The 22,417-nt window shown below is 34.9% G+C and overlaps 1 protein-coding gene and 1 long non-coding RNA gene across 2 annotated transcripts; one reads left to right on the top strand and one right to left on the bottom strand.

Annotated features, from left to right (window-relative positions):
• Positions 1-513: 513 nt before the first annotated feature.
• On the bottom strand, positions 514-3,377 carry LOC141627606 (uncharacterized). The gene is made up of 4 exons (XM_074440840.1): positions 3,359-3,377; positions 1,426-1,614; positions 876-1,334; positions 514-797 (listed from the first exon to the last, which is right to left on the bottom strand). The coding sequence occupies exons 1-4, from the start codon at positions 3,375-3,377 to the stop codon at positions 514-516; spliced, it is 951 nt and encodes a 316-aa protein (XP_074296941.1).
• A 7,568-nt stretch (positions 3,378-10,945) lies between these two features.
• On the top strand, positions 10,946-11,860 carry LOC141626454 (uncharacterized). The gene is made up of 3 exons (XR_012536034.1): positions 10,946-10,971; positions 11,277-11,441; positions 11,709-11,860. It is a non-coding gene; the product is annotated as an uncharacterized LOC141626454 (long non-coding RNA).
• The last annotated feature ends 10,557 nt before the right edge of the window (positions 11,861-22,417 follow it).

Here is a 22,417-nt window from a genome sequence, read left to right as displayed (position 1 = left end):
TCGAAAAAATTTGCTGATCGATCGTATAATCGGCGAGATCGATACACGTCCAACATCACAAAAGTACTTTGTCAAAACACAAAAAGAAGCAAAACAAAGACCAAATATTTATTCACCCAAAATAATTGGCCCTACCTAATAACCATCCATTCCAGGGACATCCCCCCTGGATGAGCCAAAAAAGTTTCTGATATACTCTAAATATTCATTCCAGGGACATTCCCCCTGGATAGACCAAAACCCAAAAGAAAAAACTAAGCTATTTTTGAGCCGAAGAACCGACTCACAACCATCCACCATCTCCGATCACCGAGACTTTGCCTTGGAAGGAGGAGAATCCACTTCTTCTTCTTGACCCATGTTGGCCAAGTCGGATACCGAGCATCCAAAGTGTCTCATCTCGGTCCGGATTCCAATCAGCCGGTCGGATTCTCGGGTCCCTCATAGCATCAACCCGACCTTTCCCGAAGAAGTCCGAGCGCATCGCCCAACCTCGCCTCCACTAACTCCTTTTCAAAGAGCAAGCTCCTCATTCTTTTTCAACCGATCTGCATTGCACGCTTCTCGGCCTCCAACTCGGCCCCTGACAGCCTTCTCAGCATTTTTCGCAGCCACCTCACAAACTATAGCAGCCCTGGTTGACTCCTTAGCTGTTGCCAACTGAGATTGGAGCACTACTTCATTACCCCTGGATGTGTGCAGGTCACGGTTTAGCCTATCCAGCTTTTCTTCCAAATTGGTAATCTTGGCACAGGCGTCCCTAAGGCCGACAAGCGAGTGACCCCAAAGATCCAACCCTGCGTACATACAAAATCAATTAGGCAAATACAAGGTAAAACAAAAAGCACATAAACAATTAAAAAATATCCCTCTACAACTAACCTCTCTAGCCTGGGAAGCGAGTTCAGCAGCCCTTGTTACAAGAGAAGTCAGAATAGAAACCACCCTGGTAGACGAATCAAGGGTACTAGCAGACAATAGTTGGTCGCTCATCTTTGCAGAAAACTCATCTATCCGAGCCCGGGCATCATCCATGTCATCAATCCTAGCAGGCACTTGCCTTATACTCCTGAGTGGCTGAGCCGGGATAGGCTGTTTCCCTCCTTCCTCCTCTTCCAGAATATCATCCTCCCTCTTTCTTTTTTGAGCCTGGACGACCTCTGGTGACACTATCCTGGGCAGATCTTGAGGAGGCTGGACATCAGAAATCAGGATATCCAAAGTCTTGTCACTCCCACTAGTTTCCTGGCTCTTGGACTGCTCAGCAATCCTAGCCACCCCAGCCTTCAAATCCTTTGCAGAAAAGCTAGCCAGCCTAGCAGAAGACCTAAACACTGGATATATAAAAAAAAATATATACGTAAATATCAAACCAAAAAGCAACAGGAAGACAACAGCCAACATAAAAGCAAGCAGAAGACGTACAGGAAAGAGCAGTAGAACTAGGCTTGCCTTTGGGTACTTTAACCCCAGTCAGCTTGGTCTTCATATACCGGGGCAACAATTCCCTGCCCAAGCAAGCTGGCCAGGCCCTCTCTTCCTCAGGAATGGCAAGGAAAGCATCTATCCTTGCAATAGCCTCTTCATCTAGAGGATCGTGATTCCAATCAGGAGCTACAAACATTACAGAAACAAAATATACAGGTAAGACTTATGTACCTCACTCTCATTCAATATAACTACAAAATAAAAGTACAGGAAACCTACCACTCTCCAAAGGAGGATATCTCAGGTAATCAAAGCCTGATCCCCAGTCTCGATCCGGATAAACAGGAAAGTCTTTGCCCAACTCTTGTCGTCTCCAGAATCCAGGTTAGTAATTAATGGAGTCATCTTTGACTTAATTCTCAAATTAAAACGACCAACAGAAGGATTTTTAAAATGATATACTGCCTTAATATCATTGAGAGTAATCACAAGATTGTGTTTAGCGCATAAATTTTCTATGGAATGAACAAGTTTCCAAACCATCGGCATAATCTGAAAAGGTGACACTTCCATAGCACGGATGGTGTCAATCATTAAGGGAGTAAAAGGTAACTTACAGCCTGCTTTGAATGCCCATTCGAAAATACAGAACCAACCAGGTGATACCCAGTTAGCCCTAATGGACAAGACTCGTGAATCCATACCTCGGTCGATTCAGAATTATTTTCTTCTCCCTTAGTATCTTGTCATAATTTGTTTTCAACAAGTTCTCTTCAGAAAGTAAGGATCCAAAGATTGAAGGCGGTGAAAACAGAATCCTGGTACTTAAAAGCAACAGCGAGCGAGCAGAGGATCAATCTCCATCACTTCTTCTTCCGGACGTTTACGGGTTCGGGCTCAACAGCAGCAGCAGACTTTCTCGGGATGCGGGGACGTTTTGGCTCCCATATCTTTAAATGTTTGATTTATTATTGAAATAGTCGAGAAAATACAAAATAGCGAACGGGGTTCGAGAAGAAGGGAAGAATTTGAGAAGAATTTGAAGAATTTGAGAAGAATATGCAAAGAAAGAAAGAGGAGGAAATTTGATGAAAAATAACCTTGCCCTAAATACCGTATTTATAGGAGATGAATAACGGCATGAAAAACCTAGGGATTGCAAAACTCTCAAAGATGACATCACCTAGCCGTTATAGTGTTCAACGGTAACTAGGAGTCTAAGAGTCATTGATTAAGTGTAAGTCTCTTAAATATTTAACCCGGTAAATTTGACATCTCACCCCTGGCCGGATCCAGCACGGGTAAAATGTCAAGGGGCAATTGTTAGGCCCAGTTTAGCCTGGATCGACCATAACTGGCCCGACTCGGCAAAAGGGTGATTGATCAAGACAGAACAGGACAAATCGACTACTATTTAGTTTGAAGAATATTATGGCAAGAAGACTACTAAATCCTGGAAAGGAAGCCCGATAGTCGAGTATATTATAGCTTGGCGGAGTACTAAATACTGACTGGATTAAGCGGATAAACAGAAATGCGATTGTATAAGCGGATAACCACGCCCTATTCTCAAGGAAGACCAAGTCCAAACCTAAAACTATTTAATCCATGAATCTGGACGGAAAGAGGAGAAAAGGCTAAGGATTGGTTGAGTTGAGAACGGGTCAAGCGAACTAATAGGAAGCATGCCCTATTATTCCGGCAACAACTCCTATCTTTGGGGAGAACGTTATACATTTATAACGTTATTCATTGTAACGTTGGAAGGGCAGTAGAGTACTATAAATAGGAGAATTTAACAATTGTAAAGGATATTGATGGTGAGCTAATTTTATCTATACTTTATCTTTTTACTCTTGAGCGTTCAGATATTCATACAACATTGTACCCGGTCTATCAAAATAATATAAACGTTATTCTTTATACTTACTTCTTTCTTCATCATTCATTTACACCATTCCAATCTTATAGAACTAGATACCCTGATCACTATATAACTAAGCCGGATCCCTTCAGGAAAATCCTGCTAAAACAGGTAGTAGACAAAAAAATCATAGTATTTCGAATAAAATTAAACAACACAAACTTATCAAAAGTGTATGGGTAGTAGACAAAGTGAAATTTTCTAAAATTTAATAATTTACTAAATCCAAAAAATATGTAAGTTTTTACTTTTAATAATACTTTTAGTTTCTACACGTGCAGTGCACGGGTTCAAAAACTAGTATTATCATATCGTTTTACGCCAAACATTTTTTTTTATAAAATCAGTTAGTATTTTTTAAAAGTTTCACCTAATTTTTAAATTTTCAGCTAATTTTAGCAAACAAAGCCTGAACGCTATGCTACCAATACTAACCCGACCCAGATACTCAGATCCACTCGAAAAGTGATCTCTCTAGTCCCTACCAAAGGATAAACTTTAGCAAACAAACACCAAGGTCCATCTAAAATGGAGGTCCCCCCGAAAACCACCATCAATCATGGAGTTGATCATTCATTCATCTTTGCCCATATTCAATAGCACTCAAATATCTCAATATCACAGCCTTTGGTATTTTATATTTTTCTTAAGCTTAGCCTCCCTATATATGTGGAATTTTGTACACTACAAATCCTTAGCAAAAATATCTTTTTTTTCAAACTAAATACCCTGGTCCCTATACAAAATTTGCGTAAACTAAACCTCATTCACAAAACATTAGTAGGCTCTTATTATCTGTAAACGTTATTTAGTGCTTCATTGTAGAAGAAAATGGTGAGTCAAACAGCACGACGACGAATCGACACCATTTCTGGTCACTTTGGTGCTGATTTACTTACTGAGGATCTTACTGTTTCAACCACAAACTTATTTGCTTTGGTACCTTCAACTTTCTATAACATCTTTTTTTATTCAGTTACTCGTGTAGGGTTTTATAATCATCTGGCCTCAAATTTGTCGAACTTTTGCATGTTCAGTGGCGGATTTAGGGGGTAGCAGTCTGAAAATGAAAAACTCGTAAATTTTAGTTAAAAAGTTTTGAATTTTTTTCTGAGTTTCTCTTGTGCCATTACTTGTTTGCTCCCGGTAGAATTGTTCGAACCCCTAACCTCAAATCCTGGCCAGGGGCGGATCTAGAGGGGGGCCGGGTGGGCAAGTGCCCACCATGAAAGTTCACGAATATATATTTATATGTACAGATATTAGACAGACAATTGTAATAGCACAGTTGGTAGAAGACTTTGTTGAAGTATGAGACTTTTAGTGTATTCTAGAAGTTTCCGGAATATTATAGACTTATCCGGAATGTCCTGGAATAATGTAGAAACAACTAGAAAAGTCTAGAAGAGTCTAGAAGGATCTAGAAGAGTCATGTATGTTCTAGATTTATGTAGAACAACCTAGAACCTTCTAGACGTGTGTATAAGTGGTAAGGAACCGTGTCTAGGCCACTCTAGAATGTCCTATTCTAGAGTGTTCTTAGGATGTATGAGAAGGAGGAGGAGCTCTATAAATAGAGGACCTCCCCTCCCATTTCTATGAACCCAAATGAACCAAGTGTATCCAACAAATTCACAACAAATCAATACACAAACTAATTCCTTCAAAACTAAACTCCAACTAATCAACCTACAAATTAATCAATTAAACAAACAACTAATCTTCACTCTACCTCCTATACTCCCCTATACACCAACATGTGGTATCAGAGCTCTAAAGATCTTAGGGCAACAAAATAAAACTATGGCTTCCGCATCAAACACTCCATTGCCCGCTCCTCTAGATTTTCTAGATTTATTTAGAGGAGAAAATTATGACCATTGGTGCATTAAAATGAAGCTCTTCTTAAGAGCAAATGCACTATGGGAGATAGTGGAAAATGGTCTCCAAAAACAACAAGAAGGTGTTCCAACCACCGAAGCCACCTGAAAGAAAATAAAAGAGGATGAAATAAATGACGCCAAAACCCTGTGTTTCATCTTTGATACCGTTTCGGAGATCATTTTTCCAAAAATAATGTGGGCTTCTACCGCAAAAGAAGCATGGGATATACGTCTTATTGCCTTAAGAAAACATTTCGAAAATTTGGAAATGGGGGAGAATGAAGACATAACAACCTACACTTGGAGAGTAATGGAGATAATTAACCAAATGAAAATATATGGTGAAGAAGTCGCTGAAACGAGGATTGTGCAGAAAATTCTCACAACTTTGACAAAAAAATTCGACATGATTGTCACTATTATTAAAGAATCAAGGGATCTATCGAAGCTCACCGTGACAGAGCTAATTGAATCTTTACACGCCCATGATCAGAAGTTCAAGACTCAAGAATCTTCTTTCGAAGATACATCTTCCCATGAAGCAGCCAGGCATTGGGAGGAAAAGAAGGTAGAAACAAATGTGACCTGGGAGGAAAAGAAGGTAGAAACAAATGTAGAAACAAATGTGACCTGGGAGGAAAAGAAGGTAGAAATAAATGTGACTTTACTCCCTGATCATCACCAGCATCCACAAGGTAATGAGGACACAACCAACAACAATGATTCTACTATTCCTCCATCAACTCCTAAAGCACATTCTCCATCCCCGAATGACAATGTGGAGAATGTTACAAGAGCACAAGGTAAGAGAAATCTCTCTGAAATTTATGTAGAATGTCTCTCCATTCAAGATATAGAAGAGTGCGAAAGATGCTACTTCACTTTTGAGGAGCCAAAAAACTTTGACGAGGCTTCCAAACAGAAGGAGTGGCAAAAACCTATGGAGAAGGAGATAAATATGATAAAGGAGTTGGTTGACAAGCCAAGAGATCGAAAGGTAATTGGTGTAAAATGGGTTTATAAAACTAAGTTGAATCCTAATGGCTTTATCAACAAGCACAAAGCAAGAATGATCGGCAAAGGATATTCCCAACAAGATGGAATTCACTATGAAGATACATTTGCTCCAGTTGTTCATCATGCTACCAGCTCGAGGAGGAGACGTACATCGAGCAACCTCCGAATTTGGCGTTACAAAAGAAAAAAGAAAAAGAAGAGGAATGATCAAGCTAAGTGTTACACCAAAAGTCTCAAGGAGGAGTGTTGAAGTATGAGACTTTTAGTGTATTCTAGAAGTTTCCGGAATATTCTAGACTTATCCGGAATGTCCTGGAATAATGTAGAAACAACTAGAAAAGTCTAGAAGAGTCTAGAAGGATCTAGAAGAGTCATGTATGTTCTAGATTTATGTAGAACAACCTAGAACCTTCTAGACGTGTGTATAAGTGGTAAGGAACTCTAGAGAGTTCCGTGTCTAGGCCACTCTAGAATGTCCTATTCTAGAGTGTTCTTAGGATGTATGAGAAGGAGGAGGAGCTCTATAAATAGAGGACCTCCCCTCCCATTTCTATGAACCCAAATGAACCCAAGTGAACCAAGTGTATCCAACAAATTCACAACAAATCAATACACAAACTAATTCCTTCAAACTAAACTCCAACTAATCAACCTACAAATTAATCAACTAAACAAACAACTAATCTTCACTCTACCTCCTATACTCCCCTATACACCAACAGACTTGTTTGCATAATTGGGCGACCATCTAAGTAAACTGTGTTAATATGTAAAAAGTGCCTTCTAGGAAGTAAAATGGAAGACAATTTGTTAATAATAATTTTGTACCCCCTTGTACAAAATCATGGGTCCGCCCCTGATCCTGGCTCCGCCACCGGATATGTTTGAGAATAAGATACTCTTTGTATTACATCATAGCAAAGTGCTGAAGGTTGTCATAGATTTTACTGATTAGATGTACAAATTCAAATCCTCTCTATTTAAAACCTGATTTTTAACTTGGCACCGAACCCTCATCACTTAGACTACCAGAAACCAGTTACTTTATGTACTAGATCAATTAACATAAGAGATAACAAATGATAAAAAAAATTGCGGGTTCATACCGAATGTACTCCCTTGATACTTGATAGTAGCTCCTCTGGCTCTGCCTTGATGTCATTCTGTAGGGATTGAGTTGTATATGTATCACAATTTCAGGTTGATTTTTTTGAAGCAAGCCATTTTAATGTTTAGATCAATTTGCTGTTTGTTTGCTGTTGCAGAACTGCAGCAGCAATTTAAGCACACCATTTAGACGTCTCGATAACAGACTACATTATGGAAGGCAAGCATCTGCTGCTCAAGGATTTTTCATGAAGGCTGAAACTCCTATAAATCAGACTGTAGGCCCTGTTCTTTTGAATTTCTATTTGTTGAACTGAACTGAATTGAACTTATAAGAGCTGAACTGAATGTATAGGAGCTGAACTGAACTGAACTGAACTTATAGGAGCTGAACTAAACTGAACTTATAGGAACTGAACTGAACTTATAAGAGCTGAACTAAACTTATATGAGCTGAACTTATAGAAGTCGAACTGAACTTATAAAAATTTTACGCTTTATATATATTAATTTTTTTTACAACTAATACAATACATTACAATAAAAAATAAATTATATATTACATTTTTTTTCTAACCATTTATTTCCATATTATCATCATACTCGTCACTTTCATCTTCATTTTCATGTATATAGGATAATTTTAATATTGGATTTTTTTTTTGCATTGATTTTAATGAAAAGGGTACTATTTTTTTCAATTCGTCAATATTAAAATACGGGTATGAATTTATAGTTAATATAAGTTGTATGAACTTGTCTAAACTGAACTTATAGAAGCTGAACTGAACTTATAAGAACTGAACTGAACTGAACTTGTAAGAGCTGAACTTATAGGAACTGAACTGAACTTAAAAAGACAAATAGAAGTCCAAAAGAACATGGCCTAAGTCCCGTTTTCAGAACACCAAGCATCTGTTTTTCATCCTCAAAGTTAAGTTACTTAACTTTGAGACTTCCACGAGTGATAATACTCGACCAGGCCCGGCCTTAGGGGTAGTTTGGAGGGGCAAATGCCTAGGACCCAAGTATGGAAGGCCCAATCTTGAAAATTTAGAAATAGATAAATATAACTATCTAACATAGACAGTAAGTTACAATGTCTGTGTTGGCAAATACTCGTAGTGCTATCTAAGGCTCTGTTTGGTAAAACTAACTGAAAAAGTAGCTGAAATCTGAAAAGGTAGCTGAAAACTGAAAAGGTAGCTGAAAACTAAAAAGCTAACTAAAACCTGAAAAGGTAACTGATAAGGTGCTGAAAATTAGGAACTGATAAGGTAGCTGATTATATAAAAAAGTGTTTGGCAAACTAACTGAAAAGGTAACTGATTTTGGTAAAATGACGTAAAAGGATATGAAAATTATTTAATATTATAAAATAAAGGGGTAAAAAATGAAAAATAAGTCATTTGTGTACTGATTTCTCAAATGCTACCTGAGGTAGCATTTCATTTCAGGTACCTTATTTGACAAAATAAGCTACTTGTCAAACACTTGCAAAAAAATCAGGTAGCTGAAATTTTGGTCAAATAAGCTACTTTGGTCAAATAAGCTACTTTGGTCAAATAAGCTACCTGAAGTGTCGTGCCAAACGGAACCTAAATGGTTCTAGGTTCAATTCTTACTAACCCGTAATTTTTATCCTAAATCGCTATATATGTGTACGAAAATTAATTTTAACAAAGATTTCAACCATTGAGATTTGAGTCACTTCCTTTTCTTGTTGCACTATTTCCAAAAAAAATATTTTATAATAAGCAGCATTAATTATATGTATATTTATTTGAAACTTATTATACTTTAAAGAAAAATTCAAAATAAAACGCTATATATTTAAAAATCTATAGTGTGTATAACAAGAGATATTATTAAGTGTTTTGATATTTTTTTTACACCATATAAAGTTATTTAGAGGGGAATTTTTAAAAAAAATTCAAGCCGGAAAAAATGTTTTTTTTTTAAGGGGCCCCAATTCACTATTATGCCTAGGATCCCCAGAAGTCTAGGACCGGGCCTGTACTCGACTAGCTCATGTAGCTGAGAGGATTAGGGCCTCAAACAATGTGATTGAGATACAAATCAAATACTCTTATATTTATTTACAGCCGAAAACCATATGAAACTTTAGATCATTTTGTATGAGCATCTTACGATTATTATCATGAATATATGTCGTGATCCAAAATGGAAAACTGTTTGATGTTGCAGAACTGTACTAGCAACTTAAGCACACCATTTAAACGGCTTGATAATAGAATGCATTACGGACGTCAATCTTCAGCTTCTCAAGGATATTTCATGAGACAGGCTGTAAGTTCCATTTTCAGAACACTAGGCACCTGTTATTCTTCTCATAAAACGTCCTAACATTATTGTCAAAAGACGTGTCACCTTATGGTAAGAGAAGGGAGTCAGATGTGCATTGTCTTACCCTTAGATAGTTGGATAGAAAACAGAAAGAGGTTAGATTTGTATCGATTGACTGCCGCTTTACCTCTAAAAACAATAGCATGCCACTCTGACGAGTGAAGGGTTTCAAATATATGTAGTCCTACCCCTATGTTGGAATCACAGAGGCGGTTTCTTAAAGGCCTATAATGAAAAATATGTTGATAATGGCATCGGCAGACTCTTGTTTTATCCTAAAGTTTGAAATTTCCATGGCAGGGCAACTCTGACCAAACTGATGTTTCCTGTAAGAGTTGCATCAATGAAGAAAAGCCTATTGTTAATCCTGCACCTCCATTATTTAATCGGATGGGGAGTGGGGAACCTCAGTTTGCTAAACCTGAAGCAGAGCTCAATTAGTTTGCTAATATGCCATCTGCATCTTCATGCCCCAAGTTTGCGAGACCTACTGAACAACCTGCCGAAAAGAAGTTGACCACTCAGAAGCCCATAGTTTCATCCCAACCCAATGGTATGTATATAAATCTTAGCTTTTATAAATACAGTTGTTGCATGAATCTAGCCACATTTCATAACAGAGATGATTAAACTCATCTTAGGTCTTGAAGTGATTGGAGATGCATTTTTTGCATAAGCTAAATAAACAAGTGGACTAATTTTAAGTCATTGTGTTTTTACTCATTGAGTAACATGAACGTTACCTGAACCTGATCCCTCAAATATTCCTGCTTTTTGTGATAAGGAAATCGGTTTCCTGAAGCTTACCCCTACCCTCTCAAGGGCTCCCAGTCCTCCCACAATGGAGGGTAATAAGTCGGTCGAATGTATGCAGCCTTAGTAAAAAGGGGTGATTTTCAGATGACCATAATGAAAATTGTGTCGGAGATTGCAGTTTGACTAATTGTGACTTAAAAGGAAAAAGAAAAAACAAGTGCAGACAGTTGAGTGAGTTATTTTACTTTATTCCATCGAATTAAACAAGGAATAGTGAATCTTTGGCTCTACTGAAAATGAAAATGCATGCTGAAGTTCTTACATAGTTACATGGTATTTATTTTATTATTTTCAACTTGATTGGGTGATTATTCAAGGAGTAGAATGGTCGCCAAGGATCAATGTCGCTGAGTCCAAATGCAGCTATGTCATCACAGTGTAACTTCCCGGGATTGATGTCGAGATATCAGTGGAGATGGACGACAAAAAGTAGGACGTTTGTTTAGCATCGACATTCTCCTTTGTTTCAGCCTAATCTATTGTAACATCTACGCTTTGTTTCGATGAAGGGATTTGGAATAAAAAGAGAGGGATGTAGTTTCCCTTTCGGTTTTGTCCATTTTCCTCCTATAAGCCAAACTAAAGTCACTTTGATGATGACAAATCCATCACTTTCTCTCCAAATCCCGTCCATCCAAACAATGAGCTAGTCTTTTTGGTAGTTTCTTTGTAATATAATGCAAACAAGTCTAAAGGATTTGAGCGGAAACCTGATGCACACTGTGTTCTTGCAGCTTGATTGTGAGAGGTAAACGGTCAGCAAAATGGTGGAATACAACAGGATGTTCAAATGATTCTGACATGACTTATCACAAGAGGGAGATATTGCAAGGACAATACCAGGTTATTTGGCCTATTCCGGCAGGTGCAAACAAGGATTATATCTCAGCCGAGTTCATGTAAGTTCAATTTGACTTTGATGAACACCCCTCATTCCTCATTCCTCATTCCTCATTCCCCATTCCCCATTCCTCATTCCTCATTCCCTGCTTTTTGGATTTATAAATTGATGGAATAAAGTGAAATGACTCGAACTGTGGGATTTCTTATATTGTGGAATAGCAGTCTTGATTAATGCAGTTGCCATTATGCATATGTGTAGCAACAACAACTAACAATGTAACATAAGTCATTGAACTTATTATTTGTACTTGAATTTGATGCAGGGAGGGGATACTTCAGATCACAATCCCCAAGATGTGATAATCGATATCCTGGAAACAAACTATAACTCGGTATAGTATACACGAATAATCGATGCAGAGATTACACTCTACAGTTTATCATATCATATGTACATATAGACGATGTAGTATCAAATTATGCGGATAATATTGAGGTTATATGGTAATGTACACTCGATCAATGGCCCCTGTTTTAAGTTGATTGAGTTGCTTCGAATCGGATCTTCTCCAAAGAGCTATTTTTTGTTTGGAAGAAATCTCGCGTCCATCATTTTAACCCTGGTTTGATCTCGCTATCCTCCGAGATTACACAAGTTATGATTTTTGTAAAATCTCCTAGCAAACAAAATGAAGCCCTTCTTATACCCAAGTAAAGAATCAGAGTGAGTCTTTGTTATGTACGTCCTATTCTTACTCCCTGGCAAAGGCCAATAAGAGTCACAATGGATAAACGATTGAACGGGTTTTAAACCTAATAATGTGAGATTGCGAGTACCTTGTTGAATGTTGACGCCTATTCTTTTAACTCATATAGTCAAAAATAATACCTTTTGTCTGTAAACGGTAACACTATAAGTAAGTAGATTATACATCTGATATAGTACATCAGATGGTATAGTTTTTGAACATTAACATAAAGTTTTTGAGTTTTAATTTTAAGATTTTGAGTTTTATCATAAAGTTTTAGAGTTCATTTACTTAAACATTAATCTCAAAAGGTTACATTATAACTCAAAAGAATTACATATAAGCTCAGAAATTTTTGATTTTTGAAGTCATAAAACTAAAATGTAATTTATAAACTCTATAAAACTAAAAAAAATACACAAAAACTCAAAAATTCATTAAGTGTGATGTAGTACATCCGATGTACAATCATTTTTCTCATATATATATATATATATATATATATATATATATATATATATATATATATATATATATATATATATATATATATATATATATATATAGGAATGAGATCATGTGAGGATACACTATCTTTTTGAGGATTGAGGATTTCGTTACAATATCGAGGTGTTCAATACAATATCACAAAGTTATTCAATAAAATATCACAAAAAAAAAAAAAAAAAACACATGCGTACGAAAAAAAAAAAATTATAATTTTTTTTTTTAAAAAAAAAAAATTTTTTTTTTTTAAAATTTTTTTTTGGCAAAGGTCAAATTTTTCGTGATATTGTATTGAAGAACATGTGATATTGTATTCATTAATCCTCAATCCTCAAATATATATATACCAAAAAAAAAAAATTTTAAAAAAAAAATTTATAATTTTTTTTTTTTACGTGTGTTTTTTTTGTGTGATATTGTATTGAATAACTTGTGATATTGTATTGAACAACCTGTGATATTGTAACGAAATCCTCAATCCTCAAAAAGATAAACAGATCCTCACACGATCCCATTCCCGTATATATATATATATATATATATATATATATATATATATATATATATATATATATATATATATATATATATATATATGTGGGATCCGGTGAGAACACTATTCGGTGAGAACGGTGAGAACGCACTAGATACATTAGAATATATATATATATATCTACAAGGCACACTTTTTTTTTTTTTTTTTTTTTTTACCAAATCTCGATACACTTTTGACTATCGTAGACACTTTTTACCAAAATTCTATATACACTTTTTGATAATGTAGATACGTTTTTTTTTTTTTTTTTTTTTTTTTTTTTTTAACATATCTCGATACACTTTTGACTATCGTAGATATACTTTTCTGTAATTCTATATACACTTTTAAATAATGAAGATACACTTTTTTTTTTTTTATCAAATCTCGATACACTTTTGACTTTCGTAGACGCTTTTTTTACGAGGAAACTATATATACACTTTTTAAGAATGTAGATACATTTTTTTTTTATTCGGTACACTTTTTTCAATAATTCTATACACACTTTTTAATAATGTAGATACACTTTTTTTAGGTACACTTTTTACCTTAATTATATACACTTTTTAAGAATGCAAGATACATTTTTTTCCTATCTAGATAATTTCTACAAGAAATATTGAATGTATCTGATATTATAATCAACTTATCTAATAATATTTGGACTTTAATAAAAACACATCCGTGTTCCCAACTCTCCTCACTAGGTTATAATGCCAACAATCATCCAACATAGTTTGAACAACTTTGCACGTTAATTACACAATAATCGAACTAAACTGGCTTATATTTGCCACCAAATATCACAATATGAACCCACTATTGCGGACTATTACATCGTTGTCGACCAAATGTATACCACCGACCACCCATTTTGAGGAAATTGTGCTCCGAAAAGCGTGCTCGTCTACCGGAATTGTTATCGCCGTCGTAATGGCACCGGTGGCATTGTAAAAATAATAAATTAAACTCCAATTACCAATAAATCAATCACAAAACTACTAAAGAACACAAATTAATCAAAGAAACATGCTCATTGGCTCATTGCCCAAGAAAATTAAATACCAAAAAGACGTAAATGAATGGAACCCACTAACCCAATGTATCTAATTGACAAAACCCAGCATCCAAAATTGTGGATGAATTTATTTCAAAATGTGGATTAGTAACCCCCAGCAAAAGACTCAAGCATTTTCGTGAAAATGGGGGTCAACCAAATTAATCCAACTCACTCAGTAATGGCGAGCCACATCGACTCCGACGATTTTTAGAACAACCTTGGACAACGTGGGTGATGCCGTTGGTACGCCGAGTCGTGTGCGAGGTTGAAGACGAGGATAGAGAAAGGAGAAGGGGAGAAGAGTTGTCGGGAATAGGACGATTTCGACGGCATGTTTGATCACCGTCACCTGTGCAACTCAAATGGAAAAAATTTACGAACTTTCCCATTTCAATCAAATAATGCAGCAAGTAAATTAGTTTGATTCATCAAATAGTCATACACTTAAGCGAATATTACTTCATCAAACAACTCACGGGTTGATACATAATCGCCGTCGCCAATCCACTCACACCACCACCGTCGTCGATAACAACACCCGAGACAGTCGCACCATCAAGAAATCCGACATAAAAAAGGTGGTACGACCAACATAATCACAATTCGAACCACCAACCCGAACCAAGGTTCGATGCACCACCGTCCTACTCCTCCTTTATTTGCGCATCCACCTACCCAAGGACTGATGGTGGTGTCGCCGATGTTATGTGGTGTTGCTGTGATGTCGACGGCGACGATGTCTGGATATATGGTTGTGGTGATAGGTTAAGAAGAAGATAGTGGTTTGTTGAATGTGTGGCTTGCTTTCCTGGTCAACAATTGTGAATTAAGAGGAAATAAATTATTGAATTGAACTTGTCTTATTTAATTGAAAATGGTATTGGAGTTGTATCAATCGAAATTCGAAAGTAGCAGGGGCTTGAATGATTTAATGGTGTAATTAATTGATGCGTTTGATTTGGAGATCTAATATCAGCCATTCATTCCCTCTTATCCAAGGGGTGGAGAGTTGTTTCACTGCTTCACATGAAAGTAGTTCTCATAGGATCCTAAATCTATATATATATATATATATATATATATATATATATATATATATATATATAGATTTAGGATCCTGAGAACGATCACTCAAATCTAAAAACAGTGAAACGATAACTAAACAAACATTATAATCAACCTTTCGTCTATATTTAAATAAAAAAAAAAAATCCAACGTCTCTAACCAGACTCCTACCACCCGTCCTCTCTCACACCTCAACACCAACACCACCATCACCACCATCTTAACTGACGGTAGCCCCACCACGACCCTCACTGTCGGCCGGCGAGTGAAGTTGTCGGAACACCTCAGGCGACCCCATAGATTTTAGCGACGACCGACCTCAAATCCCCACGGTCTCAGATATCAAATCGAACTTTCACTTACATACTCCATAGTCGCTCACTCTTACTCCAATCACCACCGCCGGCGAAGAATAACGCACACTAATCTCTCTGACCTCTCACAACTCCATCCTCGCGCTTTGAACCATTGTCGCATGCTCCATCGTACTTTCAGATCTGATATTGTGGTTTGTTGTTGACGATGGCTTAGGGGGTGATTGCCTGGTAGTTGGTGGTGGTGGTGTGTGCAAGTGCGACGCTTCTGATGATGGTGGTGTGGCGATAAGTGTCAGACAAGTCGTCGGCAACAACTACCTCACTTCTTCCCCTTCATCGATTTCTCGTCTATTTCAATGCATCTACACCAATTTTTGATGTATCTAAACATTGTTTTAATGTATCTAATATAGATACACAAAATTAATTTCTAGGTACATAAAAATTGGTTTGAGGTACAATAATATAGAACCCAGATACACTAATTTCCAAAAATCGATCAATCACCACTATACTGGCGTCACCCCTGCCGCGACATCACCGACACACCAGATGGCACCGGCGCACCATGAAACCATATACATACCACGCACAACTCTATTGTCTCTCTATCTCGAGCATAATCAATGAATTCGAATTATGCTTTGTCGGAGATGGTGATATCCGACATTACAGCCACTTCGACACCCTGATTTATCCTTAAATATCGCTTCCAATGCATCGCCGGCGGGGAGAATGATGGAAATAGGGTGGTCGAGGAGGTGGTAATCATAATCGGACGAAGGAGAATAGAGATCTAAGGGTCACGAAACACGAAATGTCGGTGGTTGGTGATGCTGAATAGTGTCGCCACAGTTACGACGACGTCTGCGGTGGTTCTCCGATGTTGATGGTGATTGCCGGCGGCGGTGACGGCAGATGATGGGTGGTGGTAGATGGGAATTGGAAATGACAGATGGGTGTGTTGCTGAGTGAAAATAAAAGACACGATTGGTTTGGTTTTTTTTAATGAAATCAGAGCCTTTAATTTGTATAATCCTATGGTTAGTGTTCGTTCTCACCGTTCTTACCGAGTGATCGTTCTCACCCGATCCCACCTCTATATATATATATATATATATATATATATATATAAAGATATCTTGGTAGACTGGGTTATACCCAGGAAACATATAAGTACAGACTCTTCTATGAAGAGATTCTTAAAGCAAATGATTGCACTATTAAACACTTTTACACAACTGGTGAGAGTTATAGATTCTCCAAAATTATTATTGGGAAAATACATCCCATAAATGAGTGGGGTATATCTCCATTTGAAGAAAAACCTGTTACAATAAATAAGATTTATATGAAATATAATTATTGGGATTATATCCAAGCCTTTGATAAGGTATTATTATATGAGAATGAATCCCAAACTCATACGTGGTTTATTAAAATTCATGTGGACAATATGGATGTCCCTTCCTGGTCACCGTCCCCCTGTTTTGGTATCAGAGCCATGGAGGCTAAAGATTAAGGAAAATTTAGAAAGTTATAGTTCAACATACCCTTCTATCCTTATGAGTTTGATAAAGCATGTTCTTGGTAGCAAGAAAACTGTTAAAAACAGTGCAAGTTATGAGGTAGATATACCTAAAAATCTAGATCTGCTTAATAAGTGGACTATTCCGGAAATTGAAGTTAATAAGATATATGAACTAGGCTTTTTTGAAAGTTTAGGATTAAAACAAGTAGTAAAAACTACAGAAGAATCAGTTTCTTTAGATGATGAAGAAATGTTTTTACAATTATTAAATGATAAGGATTTAGAACCTTATAGGAAAAAGGAATATAGATTTATTCATATTGGATTGGTTCAAATAGCTTTTAACCCTTTAACATTAGAAGGATTACCTGAAAGCTTTATTAAGACTTTAAGAGATGGAAGAAATTTAGACTTTAAATCATCCATAATGGGAATAATAAAATCTAGTCTGGCACATGGACCAGTATATTTTAATGTTTATCCAAATTAACAGTTTCCTTAACAGATAGTAATATTCTGGATACTTTGACTTTAAATGTTAAAACCCATGGTTATCATTATGCTCCAGTGGTCAAGTAATTTGTATCTGTTATAGAATATATTATAAACCATTGTATACAATGAATCCTCATTGTAAACTAGCTGATAAGAATTTAAATGAGACTATAATTATTGAATCTAATTTTTCTAAATCAAATATAACTACAAGAAGAAAGATTAAATGGGAAGAAATAACTTTTCCGGAAAATTGAAAAATAGAAAGAGCTATGAAGCCAAGACCAATAATTGATACAAATTTATTAAATGTTTCACAAACAGGTGATGGATCTGTTAATTTAATTTTTGAGAATCAAATACCTTTATTAAAGGATAAATCTTCTAGAATTTCTAGATCTAACTCTGTAAGATCATTTATTTCCCCTCTAGAATATGAGGTAGAAAGACCTATACCTTCTAGAGCCTCTACTTCTCAAATAAGAGAAGAAGATAACGAACATCTCCAAGACGTTAGAATAAATGAATTTAAAAAATATAATGATAATATTATAAGAGGTCATACAAATGAACCTCAATTCGAGACCTTGTCTCAAATGAGTTATAATTGTCTTAATGGATAGAAACGGAAAGGTAGATTTTAGCTTTGGGAGCAAAGCTAGATGTTTAATTAAAAATGAATTTAATTCTCCTAAATGGGAAAAATTTACAACTTGGTTCTTTAAACATTTTGATAAAGATCAGCAAAGAAAACTCCAGGATGAGTTTTATGAGTATTGTTCTTCTCATAATCAAATTATGTATTTTGGAACTTGGTTTTATTCTATGTTTATGGAACCTCATATTTCTGTACTAGAAAGAACATATGAATTAACTGATAATAAAACAGTAAAGAGTGTTTATCCCCCATTAGATCAATTTCATTACAAAGACATGTGGTTTCACCGCAGATCAAATCAGATATCTGACCAAAGATGATGCATCTCCAATAAAAGCAACACAATTAAATGTGTTAATAGAACAAAATAATTATGCTAATTTAGTGTTAAATATTGTTGGAGAACATTTAAGTTCTTTGCATAAAAAGATTGATGAATTAACTCAATTGCAGAATAAGCAAAATAATATTAGCAAAGATAGGATAATTTCAAAACCAGGATCCTCAGGGGTAAATGTTCAAAATCCTCCTGAAATTTCTAACTTTATCACAAAAGCTCCTCTCAATTGGGAAAAAGCTTATAAGGAGCAAGAAGACTTGAGTAAACAAATTGAAACTCAACTTAAAGCAAAGATGGGAAAACTAACATTAAAAACTCTTAATGATAAGTTTGTTGAGAATCTTTCTGATAATGAAAATGATCATAAGCAAGTTATAAAAGATGAGTTAAATAGAATAGATAAAAGATGGGCAGATAAGCCTACTCAAAGACTATATTATTATAATAGACCTTCACCAATGGATGTCCTTCATGAGGAACAGGAATTCCAGTTAAATAATAGTTATAGTGGGAAGTGTATTTATGAATGGAATATTGATGGATTTACAGATAAACAAATTTATAATCAAATCCACAGAATTATGATGTATGGTACTATGTGTAAAATTGCTGGTAATAGCGATGTAACTGTCGCTAAAATGATTACAGCAGGGTTTACAGGCCAGCTAAAAGGTTGGTGGGATAATTGTCTCTCAAACGAGGCTAGAACATTAATTATTAATACAAAAATTGATATGCCAGATGGTACGCAAAAGGAAAATGCAGTTTATACGTTAGTAATTAATATAGTTGAACATTTTACAGGAAGATATTCTGATAATAATGAAAATATCAGAACCCTTTTACAAAATCTAAGATGTAAAACTCTTACTGATTTTAGATGGTATAAAGACACGTTTCTAAGTAGAGTTATGGAACTCCCTGAAGCGTCTAGTGAACATTGGAAGTCAAAATTTGTTGATGGCTTACCGCATTTATTTGCAAAAAGGGTTAGAAATAATTTAAGAAACGGATATACTTCTATTCCTTATGATAATTATACTTATGGTAGTCTAATTGGGACTTGTATCCAAGAAGGTTTAAATCTTTGTAATGAGCTTAGATTAAACCAACAATTAAAAAGGCAAAATCTTCTGGAGAAAAATCAATTAGGAGAATTTTGCAATCAGTTTGGTATGGATGTACCATATCCTAAAAAGAAAAAATATAATAAACAGCATTTTAATAATAATTCTTTTTATAAAAGAAAAAGGAAAAAGCATCATTATTCACAGGCAAAATTAGCTAAGAAAGCTGAAAGAAAAGCTTTAAGAAAATCATATAAAAAGAATCAATCAAAAAAATGGGAAACCCCGCCTATATGTTATAAATGCAATAAGGTTGGTCATATAGCAAAAAATTGTTGGGTTAAGAAAAGGATTTCTACTCTTAATATTGATAATGAAATTAAAGATGAGCTATATAAAATATTTCTTACAAATAATGAATCAAGCAGCTCTAGTTCATCTTCTGATAATGAAATAAAATTAATAGATGAAGATTCATATTTATCCGACTCTTCCGATACTCACGGGTTCGAGAATGTGAACCATGCTCTCAAAATAAACCATGTATCAGAGAAGAAAATGATCTTTACAATTTGATATCCCAATTTGAAGATCATAAGATTAATGTGTTAGAATCTCATCATTGGGTTGAAGTTCTTCAAAAGATTAAGGATCCAAAAGCTAGATCAAAAATTCTGGATATTATGGGTGAAGAACCTAGTAGTTCTAATAATTCATTAAAAACCCAAGGTGATAATGAACCTTATACAATGAATGAGCTTTTCAAAATATTAAAACATAAGAAATTAAACTCTACACCCACATCATTACAAGATGTTCTTAAAGAAATAGAGAATTTAAGAACAGAAATTAAAAATATTCGTGAAAGAGCAAGGAAACAAGATATAAGAATATCTAATCTTGAAATGTTACAAGTTTTTGATCACGATAAAGAGTTAAATGATAACTTAGAAAATAGGTTGGGAACTTGTAAAGATATAGAGAAAATTGAGGAATCAGCAAAGATGGATCAAATGATCCCTGAAAAACCCAATTCATAATTTTTACAAACAGTGGAATCTGTTATTCACCAAAAATGGTATATAAGAATTAATTTAAAAATTAAAAATTATTTTTCAAATGATTTAATTGCTCTTGTAGATAGTGGAGCTGATTTAAATGTTATTCAAGAAGGATTAATACCAACTATGTATTTTGAGAAAACCTCTCATACTCTTTCTCATGCGGGAGGAGATAAATTAAATATTGAATTTAAAATCCCTAAAGCTTATGTTTGTGTGGATAAAAAATGTATTCCTTCATCTTTTTTATTAGTAAAAGATAAATTAACTACTCCAGTTATACTAGGAACTCCTTTTAATAATCAACTTTATCCCATCACTCATGTGGATAATGAAAAAATTGTGGCTACTTACAAAGGAGACCCTATTACTTTTAAATTTATTACAAAGCCTATTACTAAGATTTTGCATCAAGTATATGATCATCTAATAAACAAGGAAAAACAATTAAATTTTCTAAAACAAGAAGTTACAATATTAACTCTTGATGAAAAATTACAAAATCCTAAATTACAAAGTAAAATTACTTTTATAAATAATACTTTTGCCACTACAATATGTGGAGATCATCCCTCTGCATTTTGGGATAGGAAGAAGTATGTTGTAACTCTTCCTTATGAAGTAGATTTTGATGATAAAAATATTCCAACTAAGGCAAGGCCCTGTCAAATGAATTCAGAATATTTAGCCTTGTGTCAAAAAGAAATAGCTTCTTTATTGGATAAAAAATTAATTACTGCCTCTAAATCACCATGGTCGTGTACGACTTTTTATGTCAATAAACATACAGAGCAAGAAAGGGGTGTCCCTAGACTTGTTATTAATTATAAACCCTTAAACAAGGTATTAAAATGGATTAGATATCCTATACCCAATAAAAAAGATTTATTAGACAGATTATATGATTCTGTTATATTTTCTAAATTTGATTTAAAATCAGGATATTGGCAAATACAGATACATCCTGATGACAGATATACAACAGCTTTTAATGTCCCTTTTGGACAATATGAATGGAATGTCATGCCATTTGGCTTAAAGAATGCTCCTTCTGAATTTCAGAAGATTATGAATGAAATTTTTAATGATTATGTAGATTTTATTATTGTCTATATTGATGACATATTAGTTTTTTCTAAAACTATTGAAATGCATTTTAAGCATTTAGATATTTTTCAAAAAATTATCATTAGAAATGGTTTAGTAATCTCTAAACCAAAGATGATGCTCTTCCAAACCAAGGTAAGATTTCTTGGCCATAATATAGAAAAAGGAAGTATAATTCCTATTAACAGAAGTATTGAATTTGGATCAAAGTTTCCATATGAGATATTAGATAAAACTCAGTTACAAAGATTTCTAGGAAGTCTTAATTATATCTCTCCTTACTATAAAAATATTGCTGAAGATACAGCTATCTTATATGATAGATTAAAAAAGAATGCAACTCCCTGGATGAAGGATCATACTAATGCTGTTAGAAAAATTAAAAATAAGGTTATATCTTTACCTTGTTTATCTTTAGCAAACCCTCATTGGGAAAAGATTGTAGAAACAGATGCCTCCGAAAAGGGGTATGGTGGTATATTAAAACAGATCTAACCAACTACTCAAAAAGAGTTACTTGTTCGATATTATTCAGG

This window comes from Silene latifolia, chromosome Y, assembly GCF_048544455.1.
Source record: "Silene latifolia isolate original U9 population chromosome Y, ASM4854445v1, whole genome shotgun sequence".
NCBI classification, from domain to species: domain Eukaryota; kingdom Viridiplantae; phylum Streptophyta; class Magnoliopsida; order Caryophyllales; family Caryophyllaceae; genus Silene; species Silene latifolia.
The sequence above is the reverse complement of the archived record's forward strand: the minus strand, read 5'-3'. Positions and strand labels throughout refer to the sequence as shown.